Source organism: Sarcophilus harrisii, chromosome 6 (assembly GCF_902635505.1).
Source record: "Sarcophilus harrisii chromosome 6, mSarHar1.11, whole genome shotgun sequence".
NCBI classification, from domain to species: Eukaryota; Metazoa; Chordata; class Mammalia; order Dasyuromorphia; family Dasyuridae; genus Sarcophilus; species Sarcophilus harrisii.
This window is the reverse complement of record NC_045431.1, coordinates 221,636,125-221,660,104: the sequence shown is the minus strand read 5'-3', so window position 1 is coordinate 221,660,104 and position 23,980 is coordinate 221,636,125. Positions and strand designations below refer to the sequence as shown.

Here is a 23,980-nt window from a genome sequence, read left to right as displayed (position 1 = left end):
GTCCAGTTCAGGCATCCTTTCCACAGTTAAATATCCCTCCGGAGACCACTCATTCAAGCCCTCAGCAGCTAGGACATTATTGCCATGACAACTTAATAGATAACGAGGTGACATGCTACTGAACTGAATTTACCAGACCAGTAATTTACAGGCTACACTGGACTAACTTTTTATTGATTTGACAGTCAGGCTAGAGACGCCTCTTGGTTTTCAACCCCTAGGGTGACAATAAGGAACCACTGCTGCAAACTTAGAAGCACCACTGTGTCTGAGCAGCCCCAAAGACTCTCTGTATATTCCCTGAAATGAACTCTAGAAAGGAAGTGGAGAATGGCAGAAAGAGCTGCGGACTTGAGTTGGGAAACCTGGGTTCAAATGTTGTCTCTGCCATTTATTTGCTCTTCTTGAGCTTCAGTTTTTTCATCTATAAAATGGAAATAACATTTTCATTTCTGACTGCATAAGGCTGTTAACAGGAATAATCCTTTATATACCAAGTAAATAAGTCATTAAACTCACTAAGAATACTTGGAGGACGTAACAATAGAGAATATGGGCATTTGATTATAAATATCAAGGATGGGAAGAAGACCTGGACCTGAGATTCTGATAGAGGGAAATCCCAGATGAGAAAACTCTCCCTCCTTAGGCAGACGAATGCTTTCTCTACAATTTACAGTCTTAACGAATTCTGAGGGTTTGAAGCACTTGTCCAGGATGGGACGGATAATTTGTGTCAAAGGTGGGACATGAATGCTGCTCTTTCAGGGTCTGAGGCCAGCTTTCCACTCTGTACTAGGCAGTGTCTCTCATTAACATCCATGTAATAATAGCTGACTTGGATAACACCTTAAGGTTTGCAAAACTCTTTACACATGTGACTCTTCTCCTGACCTGTCCTTTCCTTTCCTTCCCTCTCCTCTGTCTGATGGTGTCTGTCTGTCTCTTCTCTCTCTTTTCTCCATCACTGCCTCTCTGTACCTCCCTCATTCCCTCTCTCTATCTCTCTCTCTCTGTCTGACTCTTGTCAACCTCCCTGTGTGTCTCTTTCTATGTATGTCTCTGTGTATCTCTGTCTCCCTCCTTTTCTCCCTTTCTCTCTCTGTCTCTGTCTCTCAGTCTCTCTGTCCTGGCTCTCTGTCTTTGTCTCTGTCTCTTTCTGTCTTTTTGGATGTCTCTGTCTCTCTGTGTGTATTCTGTTTCTGTCTATCTCTGTCTGTTTACCTCCCTCTCTTTCTGTCTCTCTGTCTCTGCCTTTCTCTGACTTGGTTCTCTGTCTCTCTGTCTTTGTCTCTCTCCCAACTCTCTGTCTCTGTCTTTGTGTCTCTCTCCCTCTCTCTATCTCTGACTGTCTCTCTGTGTCTGTGTCTGTCTCTCTCTCAGCTCTCTGTCTTTGTCTGTCTCTCTCTCTCTGACTCTCTCTCTCTCTCTCTCTCTCAAATCTCTGTCTCTGTCTCTCTCTGTTTCTGTGTCTGTCTCTCTGTCTCTCTCTCTGACTATCTCTGACTGTCTCTCAGATCTCTGTTTCTCTCTCTCTCTCTCTGACTATCTCTGACTGTCTCTCAGATCTCTGTCTCTGTCTCTCTTTGTTTCTGTTTCTGGCTGTCTCTCTGTCTCTGTTTCTGTCTCTCTCTGACTATCTCTGACTGTCTCTCTGTCTCTATCTCTGTCCCTCCCTCCCTCCCCTACCTCAACATCAGCATTCTCTAAGACATGCTATTCTCCATATCCTCATCTATAAAAATGAGGATGCTGCTCTTTGTACTTCCTATCACTCAAGGTTACTGCAAAGCAAGAACTAGCAAAAAAAGACTTCCACAAATGGGAGCCATTGTTATTATTATTTATTGACCTCCTGTTGTGAGTCACGCCCAAGCGCCATTGAGAGCTGAGATCATTTAATTTTTGTTTTTCTTTTCCTAGAATCCTGCCCTAGTGCCTGGCACTTAGTAGGGGCTTTAAGAAAAGCCAGCTGAACATGGAACCAGCTTCCCAATTTCCAAGTCTGGTGATTGTTTGTTTGTTTTCCCCCAGGCATTGTTTAAGAGGAATAGCTGGTGTTTTGATTTTCAGCTTTCTTTCTCTCCAACCCCAACCTGCATCTGAAACACTGCATCTGAAACACTGCTTCTGCTCTAGAATTAATCAAGTAGGAAGTGGGTGGTGGAAAGTGACACTGAAAGTTTGAGGGGGCCCTAAACTCAGAAACACCCTATTTTTAAATATTTTAGACTTGTATAGAGAGAAAGTCTGTTTTTTTTCCCTCTATTTAAGGTGAAATCAAATTAAAAACATGTCTTATCTCTGGTCCTGTTCAGCTCCTGCCAAGTGGATACACAGGCATGGGAAGTTTCAAGTCTCCAGTCAGAGATTCTGGAGAAAGCTGGGTAATTTGGGATTAGATATCACTTTTCTGAGCTTGAACTTCACCAGCAGACAGCTCAGTGGCACAGTGGACAGACTGCCATGCTTGGAATCAAGATCTAAGTTGCTGCCTGACCTCAAACGTTCACTAGCTGTCACTTAACCTCTCTCTGCTTCAGTCTGAGAGTAGCATCCACCTCCCAGAGTTGGGAGGACCAAGTGAGATAATAACGGTGAAATACTTAGCACGGGACCTGGTACACAGTAGGTACTGTATCAATATTTGCTATTGTTATTAATTTTATTTTTGTAAATAATAATAATTAAATATCAAATATTTAATAACAATATTTGTAAAGTGTTTAATCACAGTGCCTGGCACATAGTAGGCACTTCATAAATGCTTATTCCTCTTTCCATACAGATAAGCAAGTTTATATGATCTCGTAGGATATAAGAGCTTTAAGAACCTTAAAGATGCTCTAATCCTTTTGGCTGTCTTTGAGACTAGCTCTCCCTATCTTGCCTAGGCTGAAAGGGCAGCAACCACTCACAGGTTCAATCCCACTACTAACTGGCCCTGGAACTCTGATCTGCTCCATTTCTGATGAGCCGGTGTTCCTCTCCTTAGGTGGCTCTTAGGCTCCATATTGGTATCAGACTTAGTTGATGTAGTTTATTGCAGTTCAGAACTCCCAGTCTCAAGTGATCCAGCCTCAGCTTTCCCTTTAGGTAGCAGAGATTACCCTGCTTTACCATATTCAGGTAATCTGAGTTCTTAGCTGGTAGACAGATTTCATAGGTTTGGAAATTGTTTTATTAATGATTTAATCACTGTATTTCAATATAACTTGCTTCCTTACTAATCCTATGTATTTAAAAATAACCCCATATATTTATTTTATGCACTGAAAATTCTGAGAAGGGAAATTTAGGCTTTATAAAATTCTAGAAGTGGACTTGTGTGTCATCTAGGAGCAGTTTAATTAATGCTAGTTGACTAACTAGATTGCCAAAGATATCCATCTCTCTCCCCTCTCTCCTCTCCCTTCTTCCTTCTCCCTCTTCCCTCTCCTTCTCCCTCTCCTCTCTCTCTCTCTCTCTCTCTCTCTCTCTCTCTCTCTCTCTCACACACACACACACACACACACACACACACACACACGCATATTTAGAAATCCTGTTCTAATCGAACCCCTGACATTTACACCTGAGGAAAACCAGAGCTAGTTTGGATGACTTGCCCCAAACCCTACAGAGGCAAGATTCCAGTCTTCAAATAATCCCCCCTTTCTTCACACTATGAATAAAGGTTTTATTGGCTCAGACAATCCGTGAGTCTCTGTAAGATTCACCTTCCAGCATGATCCAGAAAAATGCTGCAACAAAGTCATTTTACACCCATTTCTAAGAGCAGAAGAGAAAAAACTAAGGATCCCGGAACTCTAATTCTCAGGGGGCAGATAATCACCAGAGTAGAAATTACAAAGAGGCAAATTTAGGTTCTGGAACTGAAAACCGAGGTTTGAATCCTGGCTTTGAGTAAATCTCTTTATCTCTGTGGGTCAAGGATCATAGATTTAGAGCTAAAAGACATTAGAGACTTAGGACCATTATTCTCATTTCACAGGTGAGGAAACTGAAGTAAAGTGACTTGCTCAAGCATCTGAAACAGAATTTGAGCCTAGAACATCCTGATTCCAAGACCATGTATCCTATTCACGCCCAATGTCCACTTTCAGGGTGCTTATAAAAGGAGATTGGAATAGATAACCTCTAAATTGCCTCCTAGTTCTATGTCCCTAAAGGCTTCAGATAAAAGATGGGATGACCATTTTGGGAGAAAAGTTGGGAAGAGGATGAGTTGTTGAATTAGACATTATCTAAGGTCCCTGAGATAACATAATTATAATAGATTCAGGGCAAGAAATGATCCTAGGATCATCTCATTTTACCCTTGAAGAAATTCCCCAAAGGGAAATGATTTGCCCAAAGTCACATAGATAGTGAGCAACCTTCTGCCTCCAAATCCTGACCATGTCACTCTTCTCCTCAATAAACTCCAAAAGCTCCCTATTGCTTCTTAGGATCAGATCTAAGTTCTTTCCTTTGCTTTTAAAGCCCCTTACAACCTAGCCTCAAAAAATTTTTGGAAGTCTCATTATTCCTGCCTTGCTGCCCTTTCTAAACTTGCTCTTCTTGCTCCTTTTCCCTCCTCCAAGTTTTTGTACTGGTTGTCTCCCATGTCTAGATGTATTCCCTCCTCAATTCTTCCTCTGAGAGTCTGTTTTCTTTTAAATCCTGCTCATTACATCTTCCATATGGAGTCTTTCTCAAGCCCTCCTAGATACTGGGGGTGGGAAAAGGGGATTTGTTTATATTTATTCACATACATAATGTCTCCCCTGATAAAATATATTCCTTGAAGGTATTTTCATTTTCAGTTTTTCTTTTTTTTTTCATCTGTCTTCTAAAATTTTTCATTTTTGTTCTATCTTCTCAAATGTTGAGCACAGTACCTGGTACATATTATTAGGTGCTTAATAAATGCACGCTGATTGATTGACTGAGTACTCTGACAATTCTGGGATGCATGACCTTCTGGGAATCTGGCTCCTTCCCATGTAAGAAGTCCATTTTGAGTGGATGAAAGCAGGTTCTGTACACATGCTCCACAGGCAGACAAGCCAGGAACCACAGCTCTCTGATCTTCCAAAGAAATTAAGAGATGCTTACAAGGATCCTCAATGACCCTAAGAACTCTTCAGGGGAGAACACCAGGCTTGCACCCTGGAGAGCCTAGAACACTCTCTCCCGTGAATGTGCCCAGGTAGGAAAGGCTGTCTAATGACTTTGTCCAGAGGCTACAGGTGTCAGATGATGGCCAAGGATGTCTCTCATCCATTGCAAATAAATAAACACAGACTGTCAAGGAGTAGGTGCTTTCCTTTTCTGTCTGATGACATCTGACTTCAGCAAAACTTAAATCTTAAAACAATTCACTGAGACAAGAGCAAAAAGCACCAAAAAAAAATTCCCAGGAACTCCAGAGACTGAAATCTGCTTCTTATTCTCTCTGTCTCTTTCTTTCTTGACTCTCTGTTTCTCTTTGTCTCTCTGTCTCATTCTCTTTTTTTGTCTTTCTCGTGTTTCTCCATCTATCTTTTCTCTCCATTTTCTCCATTGACTCCTGATTTTTCTCTTCTCTCTGTCTTTGTTTCTCTCAACTCTCTGTCTCTGTCTCTCTGTCTTTCTCTGTTGGTCTTATCCTCTGTCTTTTTCTTCTCTCTACATCTCTCTTTTCTTTCCCTCTTTTTCTCCATTAATTTCTTATTCCTCTCATCTCTGTCTTTCTCTTCTCTCTCCCTTTTTTCTCCATTGATTCCTGATTTCTCTCTCTGTCTCTTTCTCTGTCTGTCTGTCTCTCTCTCTGTTTCTCTCTCTCTCTCTCTGTCTTTCTCTGTGTCCCTCTATCTCTGTCTTTTTGTCTCTGTCTCTCTGTATCTCTCTGTGTCTGTGTCCCTCTCTCTGTGTGTCTCTCTCTTTCTGTCTCTGTCTCTCTGTCTCTGTCTTTCTTACTGTCTCTGTTTCTCTCTGTGTGTCTCTGTGTGTCTCTGTCTCTCTTTCTCTGTCCCTCTCCTTCCCACACCCGTGCCCCGCCTCTCTCAATTTCTGCCTCTCTTCTCCTCCCTCCTTCCCCCTTCTTCCTAGGCAGCTGCTAAGCTTCAGAACCCCCCTCCTCCTTTTCTCTCTTGTTAAAGTCTGTACTTTCCCTCCAGACCTTCCTAAATCACCGGAACAAATGGATAAGGCTAGGGTCCCGTTTGTTTCCAGCTGGACTATTTGGGGAAATTTGCAAATGTTCTCAGAGTTGTGGTGACAGCATTCATTGCCCTGGAAACTCAGACCTCAGAATTTCCAAGCCAGAGACACTGCTGATCTCCAAATGTGTCTCCTCTTCTAGATACCTTCACTGTCTAAAAGGCTTTTGTTTTTCTCTAAAAATTATGTCTTTATTTTGACATCACCCTCCTCCCCATCCTAGGCAGCTATCCCCTATAACAAAAAAGGATAAAGAAATTGATAATAAAAAAGCAAAACCAGCCAAGACAGCCTCCTTATGAGACAGTATATAAGGTGTTCCACACCTGTAGTCGCCCACCTCTGATCTCTTCTTTGTGGCTATTCCAATTACCCAGAGGTCAGTTTTGATTTAGGGTTTTATTTTAATGTGTGAACAACCAGCACCACCCCAGGTTGAAAGCTAGAAAGGCCCTGCTGGATGATGGTGTTTACCAAGGTTATCCAGCTTGGCAAAGATCTGGTGGGCACCGGGACCCGAGGTCTTCTCATCCTTCAACCAGTTTTCTTGGCAATTGAATACACCTTCCTTTTTATTTTCCTCAAGGGGAAGTAACAGCAAACGATTTTTTCTCCAAGAACAAAGAAAACATGGGCTCTCCAGAACACTGGCTCTGTTTTGCTCTGGGAAAAGAAAAGAAGAAAAAGCCGTGTAGGAATATTTTTCTCCTCCTGGGAGTTTAAGCAAATAGCAAATTCTCCTTCCTCGGAACTTCTTCATATCTAAAAATGGGAACTGCGACTGATGATTCCACGTAGCTGTTTGGGGCCTCGGGTCCAAGAAGATTTTTGTCAAATGATTTAAATGTTCTTTCTGGATCCATATTATGTTTATTGCACTGAATTCTGAATTCTGGGTTCAAATCCTTGTTCAGATGCTTCCTGGCTGTGTGACACTGGCCATCGACTTCACATCTCCGAGACTCAGTCCCTCTTCTGTACAATGAGGGGATTGGAATAATAGATGTCCTTCCAAGGAACGTCTTACTCTAAGCCCATGACCCCATCGTGCTCTGCTGTGGAATGGGTGACATATAATCAATTAACAAACATTTATTAAGTACTGATCATTGGCAGGTACTATGTGAAGTGTAGGGGATGAGACAGCCCCTGTCCTCAAGGGATTACATTCTAATAGGGAGATTTAGCACTTAGAGGGAAAGGAGTTATCTCAAACATGATTGGGATGACACATTCCCTTTCCAGGAGCAATGGTACAATTCACATTATAATAATAATGTTTATATAATATAATATTTAATATATAGATAAATGTAATATTATTTTAAAGGTGAGAAGGAGGTAAAAAGGCAGTGAGAAATACATGGGTGACATTAGCTAAGCCTTGGTATCTTGATGAATATGAAGAGCCAGCTGGAAGAGAATAGTAAACAAAGAATGGACTAGGAGTCAGAAGTTCAAATCTAGCAGTGTGATCCTGGGCAAGCAACAGTTTCTGCCTCAGTTTCCTCATCTGTAAAATGAAATAACAGTCCTTGCCTCCCAGGGTTATTGTGAGGATAAATGAAATTACACAGATAAAGTGTTTTACAACTCTCAAGTCACTATGTAAGTGTTCCAGTTCTACTGGGACTTGCCCTTGCTTAAGGATCCCAAAGTTGCTCTAACCACTAATCCATGCTGCTTCTTGGACTACTGAATCAGAGTCTGGTCCCTTTCAAGAAGGAAAGGGAGAAGATGAGAGTGGAGAGGTCATTCAGTGGTTATGATCACAATGATGTTTTCCATCTACAACTGGTATGGTAGCTGCAAATAAAATGTCAAGTACCATCTCACCCTTAAGCTCATGGAGAGACTAGGAGCTTGACTGGGCTTCTGGAGGTAGCCTCATCACCAGCTTTAGCAGAAGCATTCTGGGGCATTCCACTGTCCAGGAGGAGGAAAGATGAGTATCACTATCCATTGATTTCATCCAGCCCTTTAAAATTCAGTAGCAGCCCACCCTCCATCCACCCATCTATCCATACATCCACCCATCTATCCATCAATCCATCATTTTTAATTTTTTAATTATGGGTTTTTTTAATTTTCAAAACATATGCATAGATAATTTTCAACATTCACTCTTGCAAAACCTTGTGTTCCAGATTTTTTTTTCTCCCTCCCTTCCTCCTACCCTTTCCCCCAGTAATCCAATATAGGATAAACATGTGCAATTCTCCTATACAGATTTCCACAATTATCACGCTGCACAAGAAAAATCAAATCAAAAAGGGAAGGAAATGAGAAAGAAAACAAAAATCAAGCAAACAACAACAAAATGAAAATACTATGTTGTGATCCACATTCAGTTCCCATAGTCCTCCCTCCGGGTGCAAATGTTTCCTCATTTTTAATTGACAGAAACAGAGAAAGTTGGTTCTAGCTAGCAGAGGTAGAAGACCCTGGTCATTATAAGAACATAGGTAAAGAATTAGAAGGAATCTTAAACATCATCTCCAAACCCCTCACTTTACAGGTGAGGAAACTGAGGCTGGAGGCAGACTAGGACAGAGATAGGATTTGAACCCAATTCCCGACTCTGAATCTTGCCCTCTGTCTCACAGATTTTTTAGAGCCCCAGGCAGATTTCCTACCTCGAGAGTTGGTTTTCTCCTTGACAGTAACTATAATTGCTTTGCCCACATCGATTTCCTGTAGATATTGGGGATATGGGGCACGAGACTGCAGGCTCCCAAGGCAGATACACAGACCCCACGCTGCTTAACTAAACAGTGGCTCCAGGGCAAGGGGGCTGCAGGCTCGCCCGAATCCTCTGGATGTCATTAGCACTCTCAGGGGGCTCCAATGCCCCTTTTAAACCTGCAATCTTAGAAGCGTCCCTTATCTTCGGAGGTGTTAATTGATCAAGATACAGAAGAAGGTTATTTATAACCATGAGTTTATTTTCTCAGAGAGCCTGTGAATGTCTCCTGAGCTGGGGATGAGGGGAGCCTCGGGGGAAGCTACCCCTCACATCCTCCCCTTAGGCTACAGCCCCTGGGAGCCCCATGGAAAGACTCCCACACTTCCATGGGAGATGAGGAAGTTGTGGCCTGTCAGAGACTGAGCTAGGATCCCTGACAGTTAATCTGTGGGTGCCAAAGGAAATCGGGGAGAAGTCTAGTCACCATTGACACTTGAGGGAAAGTGTCAAAAAAAATGATTCCTTAGGCAGAAGTCTCACTGAAAAAAGGCATGATTGGAGCCCGGGAGCTGTCATACTGTCCCAGCCTTGCCGGGGTTCAAGGGTTAACTCTTAGTGTTCCGGGAGATTTCATTTGGGAAGTTGAAGAACAGAAAGAAAAAATGGAAATAACAACCCCTGAGGATACCCAGTACAATTTCGTAAATGGGGGTGCAAGAAGGGAGGGGAAGAGATTCAGAATAGAAATGGGAAATTATTCCCAAAGGGCAATGTAGACCCCTGGGGGTCTTGGAGATGTAAGTGATTTGGGTATCTCCCAGACAGAGAAAACCCAATAGAGATAGTCCAATGATAGTTGCCATTCTCCTCAGGGCCAAATCTTTCTTGGAGCTTCCCTCTGACCACCCCTGTGATGATCAGTGATGAACACTGGGATTTCAAAAAGCAGATTCTGGAGATGTGTGCTCCCCAAGTATTGGCACCTGGGACAGAGCCCCAATTGTCCCACCTTGCCTTAGATGCAGCACTGAACATGACCTCCTAATGGGGGCTCCTTTGGGGCTCACCTAAGCTTTCTGAGACTCTGCTAATATACAGAATAAGGGGATTCCATCAGATATCTCTAAAAAGGTCTCTTCCATTCCCTGATTCATCTACTGAGGTTACATGAGAGCACTGTGTATGTGTGAGAGAGAGAGATGCATAGAGACAGAAACAGAGAGAGGCAGACAAAAACACAAACACACACACACAAAGAGAGAGAGAGAGAGAGAGAGAGAGAGAGAGAGAGAGAGAGACAGACAGAGACAGAGATAGACAGACAGACAGAGACAGAGAGACAGAGAGAGAATGACCAAGTTTGGGAAATGATCTAGCACCTGTCCTCTCTATAAGCGGGTTCCATTTTGTAAGGGAAGATAGAATTGTCTCATTCTGGTCCTTGTCTCCGAAGAGCTTAGGGCAATACTAGATACTCAATGTACTGTTTTTATATTAAGGAAGCAGGAAAATGGGAAGTTCTCCAAGGCTGGAGTTAAGGAGCCCGGTTTAAATCCGGACTCTGTCACTAATAAACTGTGGGACATTGAGCACATTGCTTCCCCTTTCTGAGCCTATTTCCCTATCTGAAAAATGAGGAGGTAGCAGCAGATGGATTCTGAGGTCTCTTCTAGCTCCACCAGTGATTCAAGGGTTTTAAATAAATATGGGTGACCAGACCCACATTCTGCCTACTTCAAAAACAAAACAAACCCACCTCCACTACTCTCCAACCTTCTGCTGAGAAAATCTGCTTTTGTCATTAATTTGGGGGCAGGTACAACTTCCTGGGTTCGACGACCATTCTAGTGGGTGACAGACAAGCCCTCGGGGACTCTTGATGTCTGAGATGAATTTTAGAGGAAGGGAAGAAAAGATACTGACTCCTCTCTCCATCCCCACTAGAATGGTCTCTAAGGACTTGGATTGTCTTGGAGCTTCTGGGTAGCACCCAGCCCGTGGCTAGTTTTCACTCAGTTTCTTCGTTTGGTGCTCTCTTCTCCGGAAATATGGTTAAATATTCACTGCTTGGATTTCTATCTCTCGGGAACCAGGATGAAAGTCTGAGAACTGGCTATTTTCTTGACCCACCCAAGATAGCTCTAGGCAGTGCTGAGTTGATTCATTTCTTCTGGTGTTCAAGGACAAAAAGGTTTAAATTTCTGCTTCCCTTTAACACAGAAACCCCAGCTTGATGTTACCATGGGTCCCCCAAGGGTTCCACAGCCAACTGCTAAGTAAACAGCAGGATGCTGGCAAAGGGGATTCTAATAAGGTTTCCTTTATAATCACCTCCCCCCCAATTTGTGAAATTCCAAATCTAGAAGTTGACAAAAGAGACTGATTAGCCCTGAGTGAGAGCAGAGGACCTGGGCTCTGTTCCATGCCTCAAAGATTAGCTATTAAAAGTAATTGTAATGCTCTTTTGCAATCATAAAATGTTATATAAATGCTAAATAAAAATAATAAAATAAGTAACGAGAGGAAACGCGGAGCTCTATTGAATTCATTTTACGTTGTTAAGCAGTATTTTGTTTAGTATTCTGGTAAGACCCACCTCTCTATAAGGGTTGGGAATTAAGAGAAAGGAACTCTGACTCTTTTATACAGGCTTGGGTTGGCCAGCTCAGCCTTTATTATTGTTCTGTTATTGCCTTGAATAATCATCAGGTCAGGTCTTTTTAAATTGGGTTTTAGAGATAATGTAGAAAGAGCCTTAGGATAATTCAGAAATTATGAATCCCATTACACAGATAAAGAAAATTGAGACTTATTGGGGAAAAGAAATCTTATCACTTTCCTTGGCTTTTTTCTTCATTTGGTTTAAATCCCATCTCATTCAAGGAAACCTTTCTGGATCCTCCTCAGTTCCCCTTCAAATAGCCATCCATCTACTCAGTCTATGTCTTTAATTCCCAGCTATTTTTATCTTTTGCATGGTCCCTCTAGAATTAAGCTTCTGGAGGGCAGGACTGGTTTTTGGCTTCCTTTGTGTTTAATACACTTAAATGTTTCTGGATTGATTTGCATAATCAAACTAGCTATTTTTATCTTTTTGCATATTCCCTCTAGAACAAGTTTCTTGAGGGCAGGACCTGTTTTTGGTGTCCTTTGTATTTAGTACACTTAAATGTATGTGGACTGACTTGTACAATCAAACTAGTTCAGCATGTGAAGAGAAAGATCTGATTCCAGTCCTCTATCAATGAATTCTAGATCTGGAGCCAAAAGGAGCCTCCAAAGCTACCTAATCCAAACCCATTTCACAGATGTGGAAACTCAAGGTCGGAGAGGATGAGTGATCAAGGTTCCAGAGCGAGTAATTGGCAAGACCTACTGGTATATGTATTCATCAAAATATAAGCTCCTTATTGGCATTCAAAGCTTCATAACTGATTTCCTTGCTACTTTTCCATTCTTTGAATTTTACTTCCTTCCACCCTCTCTATCCAGAAATAATGGTCTCCTGGTTGATCCTAAAACAAGGGACTCCCTAATTGAAGGCCTTTTCCCAGGCTGTCCCTAGGGCATGGAATGCTCCCCTTAATCCTCCCCATCTTCACCTCCCAGCTTCCTTTACCTCTCACCTCAAATCACACCTTTTACAAGAGGCTTCCCTCTGTGGATTCTCTCCCATTTATCCATAGATAAACAAACAAACAAATAAATAAATATGAACAAGGGGTTTGCATATTATCTCTCCTATTACACAGTGTTCTCTTTCAGGATAAGTGACAGCCTTCTACCACCCTTCTCTGTATCCTAGCTCTCAGCAAGAGCATTAAATAAGAATCTCTGAACACTTTACAAAGTGCTTAATACAAACTTTAAAGTGCTCATTCAATCCTTATCAATGGCTAATTGCCCAAAATTAGACAGGCAGGAGAGAACCAAGGCAAGATTTGCACTTAAGATCTCAAACTCCAGAGTCAGTACATTTTCCATTTTGAAACACTGTTGACTCATCATGGCCATTATAGCTGAAAAAAATCATTCAGCCCAACATGATGGTTTACAAGATACTTTTCTCCATAAAGTCCTCTAAGGCAGGTTACAACAAATATTATGCTTGTTTTACAGTTGAAGAAATTGAGACTACTTATTGACTCATCCAAGATCTCACAAGTAGGAGAACCAGAGGCACCAAGAATGCGACAGTAGAAATACTTGGAATTAGAGGTTGTGGATTTGTGAATTTATTAGACTGCATGATCTTGAGTAAGTCAACTTTTCTAAACCTATTTTTTGAGGGGGATGTGGCAGTTGCAGTTAAGAGACCTACTTAGAGTCACACAATTAGTAAGTGTTAAGTGTCTCAGGACACAGTAGAACTCGGATCCTCCTGACTTCAGGGTCAGTGCTCTATCCCAGTGCCATTTAGCTGCCCAACCTAATTTTTCTTATCTGTACAAGGTGTGTCTGGGAGGGGACGATAGATAGACAACCTCTAACATCTGTCCCTATGAATTCAAGTTACATAAACAAGGTCTCTTTCCATAGAAATTGCCTTTCCATGAATTGCCTTTAGAGATAGTCTAGCCCAACCTCACTGAGCACAGAAGAGAATAAATAAATCAATCAATCTTTAAAGATCATGTGGCTAATACAATCCAGATCCCGATCCTCTGACTTAGATGTTGCCAAGGGTCTTTCTGAAAAGTTACACAGAAAATTTTACAAAGTTACATAGACAAAGACACTGGGGATACAAAGATACTTTTTATCATTTGTAACATAAAAGTTATAGGTATTTGCTATTTGAATAAAGTTAAGAGTGTTGAACTTGGAAATCTAGAAGGCTGTTCAAATCTTGCTTCTGACAGTAGCAGAAGTGAATCACTTCTCTGGACCTCAGTCACCTCAAAAGTAAAATAAGGGAGTTGGATCCAAAGGTCTCTAAATCTGACGCCCAAGGAACTCTGTTCTTTTTTTGTTCATCAAAGATAATCAAAGCCAAGGCTCCTTTGGTATAAAAAAGTTATCCCACCCCAGATCCCTAGCTTCCCTCCCTACTCTCTACCCTAACCCCATTTTTTTGCACTTTCAAGGATTTCATTTTCTTTAAGCCAGGACATACTGCATATCCTACCTAACTGGTTCCCTGGACCTTTTGCAGGAAGAGAATTCCAAAAAAAAAAAAAAATCATCCAAACTGGCAAGGAAACGTGGGTCTAAAAACTGTATTCGGCAAAAATGAGTCATTTGCATCTCCTGTCTGCTTAGCTCAAAGGTAAAAGTGAAGTGGGTTCCCATTGGGACTCAAATGTCTGGACTAATCAAGCCTGGTGATGCTTCAGGAGGTTTCAGGAGAAGCAAAAGGGAGACAGCAGAGTATTCATCCCTCCATGACTCGATGGCTGCCTCTGGATAAGTCAGACACGTGAAAAAAAATGATACAGTACCAAAAAATGAAGACTGCCCTTTCCCACAAACTGACTTAAAGGGAGGAGGGAACATGGAAGTAGAAGGTGTCAGAGATATTCGAGGCCATCCAATCTTTCTTGTCCAATTAGTAAAATATTATTAACATTAATATATAATATTGATTATTAATTATTACAAATAAATAATTAATAAATAATATTATTAATTATTAACACAAGTGGGTACTTATTGAGTACCCACCATGTGCCAGGACTTTGCTAGGTCCTGGGTACCAAGAACGAAACAATCTTTATTCCGAGGGAACTGATGTTCTGCAGAGAGGGGCACTTTACACAGGAGCAAATCCCAGAGAGGGGGTCCCTGACTTGCCTCCCAAGAGATGTGGGTTCTGGAGCTATCTTTGCCCCCCACAAAGGGTCTACCTGTCCAGGGACCTTCCCTCAGGCCTTGCTGTGTCTTGTTAAGCTGTAGGGCAGGAGGGAAACTAGGGCCTCCTGGGAAAAGGATTGATTCAATCTTAGAGAAATGAGGCTGCCCCAAATGTCTCTGCTGAGGAAAGGTGGATTTAAAATACTCTGTCTTCACACCTCCTTCCCTACTCAGCAGAGCTGGCAGTGCTACCAACAAGCGGCACAAGACCGGCAATAAAGGGCCTAAAAAAATAAAAATACAGACAGGTGATGTTCCCCCAGCTTTCTCCAGCAGAAATGAGTGTGAGAGAGCCGGTGGAACCAGGAAGTGACAAGAGCATTGAACTTGAGTCCAATTTTATAAACCCAGGAGTCCTGACCAGGAAGGATGGGAAAAAAGTCCTGAGCTTAAAAGCCCAGAGTCAGGGCTCCTATCCCAGATCACTATATACTAGCTAGGGGGCCTTGGAAGCTATTTTCCTTCCTATGAATCTTAGTTTCTTCCTTTGGGAAATGGGCTTAAAAACTTGCCACGAAGGATTGTTGCAGGAGGGAGACCCCTTTATCAACCTTAAAGTACCCTAACTATTTGGATTATTACTATCTGTACTTGCAAAATCCATAGCAAGAAAATTGAGTATGTAGGTAGCTCCAGAAACTTTCAAATAAATGTGGATTAAGTTATTCTTAAATACTTTAAACTTGATCTAGACTTCAGTATTTGGTCTCACCACCCTCCTGGGAGGGAGATCCTATGAAGAACTCCATTATTACAGATGAGATAATGGAGGCTGAGAAGGAATGCATGATTTCACAATGCTTTGGAGGCATTGTGGCTTCACAATGCTGTGGAGGTGCCCTGAATTGCCCCATTTTACAAACCAGACAATGGAAGCTGAGCGACTGAATCACTTGTCCTGGGCATCACAAAGGTGGTTAATCCAGCTCTTCCTAAATCTGAGTGCTTAGTTCTGGTCATTTTTGGCATCCTGTCTCTGGAACAAGGAGAGCTTTCTAATTTAGGATCCTGAGTGTTCATGTACTTGGCTGGGGAAAAATAGCAATTACATCTTTATTTCAATCTGATTGGTTTCCTTTTGTTGTCTGATACATTTTATGATGCGTTTCATAATGCAGTTTTGAAGACCAGTTCACTGACTTCACCAGTCTGTCAAAGGGGTGCAGGACACAAAAAAGTTCCAGAATCCCTATCTTAGAACATAATAAGGTTGGATAAGGGAGGGAATAAAACTTTATGTAGGACCTACTATGTGCCAAACACATGCTAAATACAATTATTATTTCATTTGATTCTCCCAGAAGCATCTGAAGATCAGTACTATTATTATTTTATTTTTAATAATCTGCTTATTATTATATTTATTTTATAATATATTATACTTATATATAAAATCTATTTATTTATATAAATAGACATGTAAATATGTCTATTTATGATATATTATATTTATTATTATTTTACAGATAAGAAAACTGAGGCAAAAGTTTAATGGCTTGTCTAGTTTCACAGAGCTAGTAAATGTCTTCTTGACCCCCTGTACTTCCCTATATTCCCTTTGTTTCATGTTCAGTGACTCAGTCCACAGCTTGGAGGAGTTAGACCAATTCAGATGCTACTTGGCAATGTCGCCTAAAACAAAAGTATGAAGACAGGAGGATGCTATCAATGTGAAGAGAGAAATCCTACCCCTTAGGGAAAGTGACAGACAGCCTTGACCGCTTTCTCCCCATCCATGTCACATACTCAAGGCAGAAAAGGCAGCTGGGTAGCCCAGAAGGTAGAGGGCTAGACCTAGAATCAGGAAGCCCAGCCTTCGATACCTGCCTACTCTGTGAGCTCAAGCAAGTCACTTAATCTTAGTTTACTGATCTATTAAATAGGAATATTTATAGGATCTTACCTCCTAGGGTTGCTGTGAGGAGCATATTACAAAGGTCAAATCTCCATATAAATTCTGTATTTATTTTAAATTAGAAACCCCAAAACATTCATTTTCACCAGACTTCCCAAAAGTCAGATCACTATGGCCCTGTAGGATAGAGACCATTATGCACCAAGCACAGTGCTTTGGATATAATAGGTGCTTAATAAAAGCTGGTTGATTTAAATAGGCTGGTCCCCATCTTGTTGCTTTTACGAGGAAATCATGGTGTGCTAGCAAAAACATGCTAGAAGGAACCTGGGTTCCATCAGTCACCAAGCCTTTATCAAGAGCCCATCCTGCACTGAGCACTTGTGCTAAGTGTTGGGTTCAAGTCCCGACTATGACTTGTGCGACCTTGAGTAAATGTCTTGAGCTCTCCAGGGCTCAGTTCCCTCAGCCAGAAAATAGAGATAATAACCCTTGTCCTCCCTACCGAACAAGGCTGTTACAGGGAGAGCACTCTATAAACCGTATCACGGTGTATAAATGTGAGCTATTATGATTATTACCGACCTGTGAGGGCGGCCCTCAGAATTAAATGAAATCATGTAAGGAAAGCCCGGTACAACTCGAAGAGCAATAGCAATGTGACTTATGATGACTATTACTGAGACCATGCTGGTGATGGTGATTAGGATGTAGCTGAGCCTGAGACCCACAGACTTTTGGACCCAAGGGAATCCTTCTTTAATTAACTCCAGGCAATGGGGGTGGTTCTAAGAAAAGCCTTAAAAGACCCGGGTTCAAATTCTGTTCCTCTGACTGATCAACTGCTCAACCCTCAGGGAAAGTTTTGATTTCCTTATGTGTAAAACATAGGAAAATGGGACCCACCTGGAAGGGGTTGAGTGGAGGAAAACAATTTGTAATCTTGAGTCAGTCTATGGATGGGAGTTATTATTATCATCATTAATGTCTAGGGCTACTTTGTAAGAATCTTGATGATATTTGAATCTCCGCCTAATTAGTAGGGAGTATTGGATAGGGAAACAGAATACACATGTATATCTGCTCTGTGATTCACTCCCTCCAGACTTCTCTGCCTCAGTGGCTAATATTTTTTATATTTTATTTTATTTACTACACATTGCTTTATGAATCATGTTGGGAAAGAAAAATCAGAACAAAATGGGAAAACCATGGAAAAGGAAAAAAAAAACACAGATAAAAGAAATGAACATAGCATGTGTCAATTTGCATTCAATCTCCACAGTTCTTTTTCTGGGTGCCGATGGTGTTTTCAATCCAAAGTTTATTGGTATTGCCTACGATCACTGAACCTCAGGGGCATATGATAATATTTATATGGAGATTTAAGATTCACAAACTACTTTACAATGAGCTCATTTGATCCTCACAACAACTCTGGGAGATAGGCATTATTATCATCCCATCTTACAGATGAGGAAACTGAGGCAGACAGTAGTTAAGTGATTTGTTCAGTCACACAGCCAAGCTTGGTATTTTAACCGCTGCACTATTTTACTGCCTGAGTGGAAAGAAAAAATAATTTTTTACTAAAATGTATTCATTTTTGTATTTATTTTATTTACATATTTACGTTAATTTATATAAATATATATTTAACATCCAAATGATATTATTATGATAAATATATTAATTAATTGAAATTTATTAAAAACAAATTTAAAAATAAAAAAATGAAAAGAACTAAATAAATGAATAATAGGAAGATAAGGAGACTTTCAGGTTCATCACCAAACCTTTCTCCCTTCATTACATTCTGGGTCATGTGGACAAAAACATTCTTATAAATACAAAGAAAATGATATACGGCCCTTCCCCTCCCCCTTCTTTGTCTGTCTGTGTTCTCATTCCCCCCAAATCATACTTGTATATATTTATTTACCCTTCCAAATGATGTATAGCCTCAGTAGGAGATACATCTTTTCTATCCAGGCAGGAGCTATTTTTTCATGTTTTCTTTGCCTAGCATGAATCAATCAACAAACATTTATTAAGGACCTACTATGTGCCAGGCACTGTACTAAGTAGAAGGGGTATGAGAATAGCCCCTAAATCTGAGGAGCTTACATTCAGCAGAAAAAAAAAAGAATAAAGACTTATTGGATCAGAATAACTTGAGCTGAGTTAATTTGAATTGAACTTAATCATTTGACAAAATGGAATTGGATTCTTGGGTTTTACCCCAATGCCCCCAAATCCGGGTTCTTTTTCTATTTAATTCCGAGACACCGGCTCCCCGGCACAGACAGCTGACACAAACACCTGGCAGACCCTAATGAATGTCTGGGTCAGAAAAGGGCAGGGTTACTCCTAATCCCCGCAGCATGTTCTGCTCCCTAGTCTGCCCCCACTCTGGCATGCCATCCCAGAATATCAAACTTCCATCCCCCAATATCTTGCAAAAAACCGTTCTGGAGGCTTAACGTTTTCCCCTCGCCAGACTCTGGGTCATGGGGACAAAAGCATTCTTGGAGGCAGCTGGTTCCTTGTAAATAGAGAAAGCTTCTCCCCGTGCGCACCAACTGGATGAGGCTGGATTCCTGGCCAGCCTGAGACATTAGGCTGATTCATGTCTAATGTGTGTGTGTGTGTGTGTGTGTGCGTGAAAAATCACTAATTTAGTATCTAATATATATTACACAATAGGTATATGTGCACATGTATTTTGCATGTTGTATATGCAGATTATATATATATATACACTTATAATATATATATTTACATATACATGCTTGATTCTTTTTCTATTATAAACATCTGTATTATGTCTTTGATGGGCATTAAACCCAGTAAACCCTTCCTTCCCTTCCTTCCCTCCTTCCTTCCTTCCTTCCTTCCTTCCTTCCTCCCTCTCTCCCTCCCAATACACACATATGTGCACATTTATATTCATACAACTAGAGTCACATGCACACATACATACATGTGTCTATATATGTATGTGTACATTAATATATCATATTTTATATATACATGTTTATGTATTTAACAAACATTAAATTCAGGAAAATATACATATACATTTTAATGCATATATATTCATGTCTATAGATATACATCTATTCAAATACGCATTTGTGCACACAAGTACAAAAACAGATATATGTGAATGTCTACATTTGATTTATACAGGCTTATGCTTATCTGTGTTAATTGCAGATATACATACATTTATGGGTACACATGAATTCATGTACGTATACTTCTGTGTATATATTTGTGTGTCCATTTACATTTATTTATTTTTGCTGAACTGAATGGTCACTGAAGACATCAGCTTCAAAGACACAGCAGAAGGAGATTTAAAATACTCTTGTCTATACTTAGGGACAACAATGAATGATTATGTGTTGGAAGTCATAAATGGAAAACGGGGAGAAAATAAATGACTTTATCTCTAAGCATGGTAGAGACCCTGCTCTGTGTTTGACAGGCAGGCTTAATTAGATCTTAATGCAATGATCAGCTGGCTGTCATTAGCAATAGCCTGTACTTGGCTCAAGGAGAATGGGAAACTCGCCAGAGTTCCAGCCCCCCATCAGTCCCCCAAAAATACTCACTCTGGGGTCCCCGCACTTGAATTTCAGCCTCTCCACCATCTCTAACATGGCCACCTTCAGATCCACCGGTTCTCTATTCTAGAAGAAAAAAAGAAGGCGCGAAGGGTCACTGGGCAGCGACGTGGAGGCTACTATGTGGCGTGAGCACCATCAGCATGTGAGGGGGTGACAAAGGAGAGAGAAGGCTATTTCTATTTCTCTCCAGTAGCCGGGAGCCCCGGGCGGCCAGGGCTGGCAGCTCTGCCCTCCCCCCCACTTCTCTGCCAGAACAGACATTGCCTAGTGACCTGGGATATCTGTGGGGGTGAAAGCGGATGCACTTGGACAGGCGGGCTCATGGGCTTCCAGAAGGAGGCCCAGGCAGGAGGCCCGAGGCAGGGGTGAGGGGCAGGAGGGCAGCCTCTGATCTGCTCATCATGATTCAGAACCATGCTGTAGAATTCCCAAGCACAATGTACCATATCCAAGAAGATGCACTGTCAGGGTGGAAGGGTTAAGGGTGGAGGGGACCAGGAAGTGGGTCAAGGAGAAGCCCCAAAGAGCCAGAGACTTAGAGATAAGGGGACACTCCCTCCCAGGTCATCTAGTTTTTCCTTCCTTCCTCCATTCCTCCCTCCATCCTTCCCTCTCTTCTTCCCTCCCTCCCTCCCTCCCTCCCTCCCTCCCTTCCTTCCCTTCTTTCTTCCTTTCTTCCTTCCCTCTTTCCATCCTTCCTTCCTTCCTTCTTCCCCCCCAATCATTTTTATACAGATGAAGAAACTGAGGAAACCTAGGGAGGTGAAGGTCACAAAGATAGAAAGCATCAGAGGCAGAATTTGAACCTAACTCCTCTGACCACAGGACCCTTTAGTTTATCTCATACAGAACTGAAAACCGAGAGCCAAGGTCATACGGTTTATTTGGTGGCAAAGCCAAGGTTAACATGTTTCTCCTGATTTCTGGGTAATTCCTGGGGAGGTTATGAGTCTTTCCTTCCTTCTCTCCAGCCTAGGGAAGCAGGTCCTTTCTCCAACCCATTCAGAGTACTCATTTTCCCTTTCCACCCCCCCTCATTCTCCTTGCTGTCACCCCAAATCACGCTCTGAGAAAACCCCACACCATCCACTGTGTCGGAGAAGGGCGGCTGTGGTACAGCTTCTGAGCCCAGCATTCTATTGAAACTTCTCTCTCCCAAGGCCATGTGTGTCTATTTACTTGCAAAATCCAACGAATGACCTTTTCTGGGTCTTCATCTTCCCTACCCTTTCTGGAACATCTGAAACTTTGTCCTGGCACCTTCCTCCCTGCCGGCCTGACTGTTCATTCTCAGCCCTTTTTGCTGGATCGCCATTGTTCTCCTATCTCCTAAGGGTGTCTATCTTCAAAGGTTCTACCTTCCCTGTCTTCTCTTTCCATAATGGGTCTCTTCAATCCTGTAGCATTGGTGATCACTATTCCAGAGTATATGGCTGTGGGAAGGTCACTTAACTCTGTACCTCAGTTTTCTCATCTGCAAAATGGGAGAAATAATAGCACCTCCTTCACAGGATTGATATTTGGATCAAATGAGATCCTACATGTGTTTTATAGAGATCCTATGTGTATCATGAAGAGTTTTGTAAATTGCTACTCTAGGTAGGGTATTTTGCAAAGCTCTTTTTAATTACTAGTTATTATTATTATTATCATTACAGATCACTCAGATTTCTATTTCTAGCCCTAATCTCTTCCCCGAACTTCAGTCTTTCATCTCTGGCTTCCCACTATATAGCTACACCAGCATTTAAAATTTACCTGTGCAAAATAAAAATAATGATGATTACCATTTATCCCACTAACATTTAAAAACTATTTTGCAAAAGAAGATAATAATGACTTCCATTTATTCCAACAACATTTAAAAATTACTTGCACAGTGTTTTTTTTTTAAATGATGACTCTCATTTTTAAAGCTCTTTAAGGCTGGCAAAGCACTTTATACCCATTATTCCTAGCTAGTGTATCTCGGCAGACTCGGCTCTCCTTAAGGGGGTGTAGAGCCAGACCCAGAGCCAAGAAGACCCGGGTATGAGTCTCCTCTCGATACATACTGGCTATGTGACCTTGGGAGTAACATAACATGTCGGTGCTTTCTGAAACTCTCTAAGACAAATGACATTAATGGAGGGAATTTCCTCACTCATTAGATCATACCTTCCATTTCTATTTATTAGATAAATGAAAACTGAATCCAGCCCTGTCTCTCTAAAATTGTTCCTCCTGTTTCTGTTGATAATTTCACTATTCTCCCAGATACCCAGGTTTAAGTGACTTTTGTCTCTTCCCCTTCCGATCCCCTTTCAGGTCTCATAGGTTCTCCCTCCATGTTTCTCAAAGTGTGCCATTTCCTTCCAACTCACCCATCCATCAATCCAGCGATGCTTTCATGACCCCTCCCCCAGATCCTCTACAAATTTTCTAAGGGATCCCTCTGCTCCTGCCATGTCACATCCCCAATGTCTATCAAAATCAAGTTTGTAGAGCACAGATTTCACCACGTGTCTCCCCTACTCATAAAACCTTCCGTGGCTCCCGAGGGCAGTAAACGCAAAAGTGCTGAGTTACTAAGCCAGCTCTAAATACAGCTGCATCTGAACATATTTATCAGTGAAATCTTTGATTCCAAAACCAAGTAGCATTACCTCGATTGCTGAACTGGAACCTGTGCAATGTCTCTATGTCCCAACAGAAGCAACAGATGTTTTATACCACAAGCTAAATGATGTTATCCACCAAATGGATCAATTGCCTCTTAAGTCTTCTGTGGTACAAGTAGAACTGATGATTGGCACAGAGACCATCTCTGAACCCCAAGGCAGCTGGGGTCAGAAAAGGGGCTCTCTGGACCTTGAATCACAATGTGGTTCTTCCTAAATAACAGATGCTCTTACAAGAAGGCAGCAGCTTCACAGTCTAATGGAGGACTGAAATTTCCTTATCCTCTTGAGAAGACATACCCAACATCGTTTTTTGTCAGAGTTGGAGACTATTGGTGTGGGATATTTTAGACATAGTCAAACTCCATAGATGATATGTTGGCTAGTTTTACTGCTTCTCTCTCTCTCTCTCTCTCTCTCTCTCTCTCCCTGTGTGTGTCTGTCTGTCTTCTCTTCCTTTCTCTTTCTTCCTTCCTTTGTCTCTTCCTCTTCCTTCTTTCCTTCCTTCCCTTCCTCCCTTTTTCCCTCCCTCCATTACTTCCTTCCCTCATTCCTTCTTTCTCTCCCTTTCTCCTTTCCCTCCCTCCCTCCCTCCCTCTTTCCCTCTATCCCTCCCTCTTTCCCTCCCTCTATCCCTCCCTCTTTCCCTCCTTCCTTCCTTCCCTCCTTCCTTCCTTCCCTCCTTCCCTCCTTCCTTCCTTCCTTCCTTCCTTCCTTCCTTCCTTCCTTCCTTCCTTCCTTTCTTCCTTTCTTCCTTCCTTCTTTCCTTCCTTTCTTCCTCCTTCCCTTCCTCTCTCTCTCCCTTTCTCCTTTACTTTCTTCCTTCCTTCTTTCCTTTCTTCTTTTCTCCTTCCTGCCTCCCTTTTTTCTTCCTTTTTAGGAAGTCCAAATAGCAAAGCAACTTAGGCTCAAAGGCAGGGTGAGGCGGGTTCAAGTCCTGTATAATCCTGGATAAACCACTTAACTCTTATACTCTAGACAACTCTCCGCATTGCTAGAGAGATCTTCCTAGCTGGTGAAATTTGTCACAGGAGGGATGGATAAATTTAGAAATAAAAGTGATGCATAAAACAAAAGATTGATCTCTCTCCACATGTGGATATGT

At 41.6% G+C, this 23,980-nt stretch overlaps 1 protein-coding gene across 1 annotated transcript in view; it reads right to left on the bottom strand.

Annotated features, from left to right (window-relative positions):
• The window catches only part of TRIM44 (tripartite motif containing 44), a 174,642-nt gene that overhangs the window by 131,299 nt on the left and 19,363 nt on the right, over nucleotides 1-23,980 (bottom strand). The window contains exon 2 of the mRNA XM_012552572.2: nucleotides 20,201-20,278. Within this exon, the coding sequence (XP_012408026.1) occupies nucleotides 20,201-20,278 (78 nt within the window). The remainder of the gene's footprint in view (nucleotides 1-20,200; nucleotides 20,279-23,980) is intronic.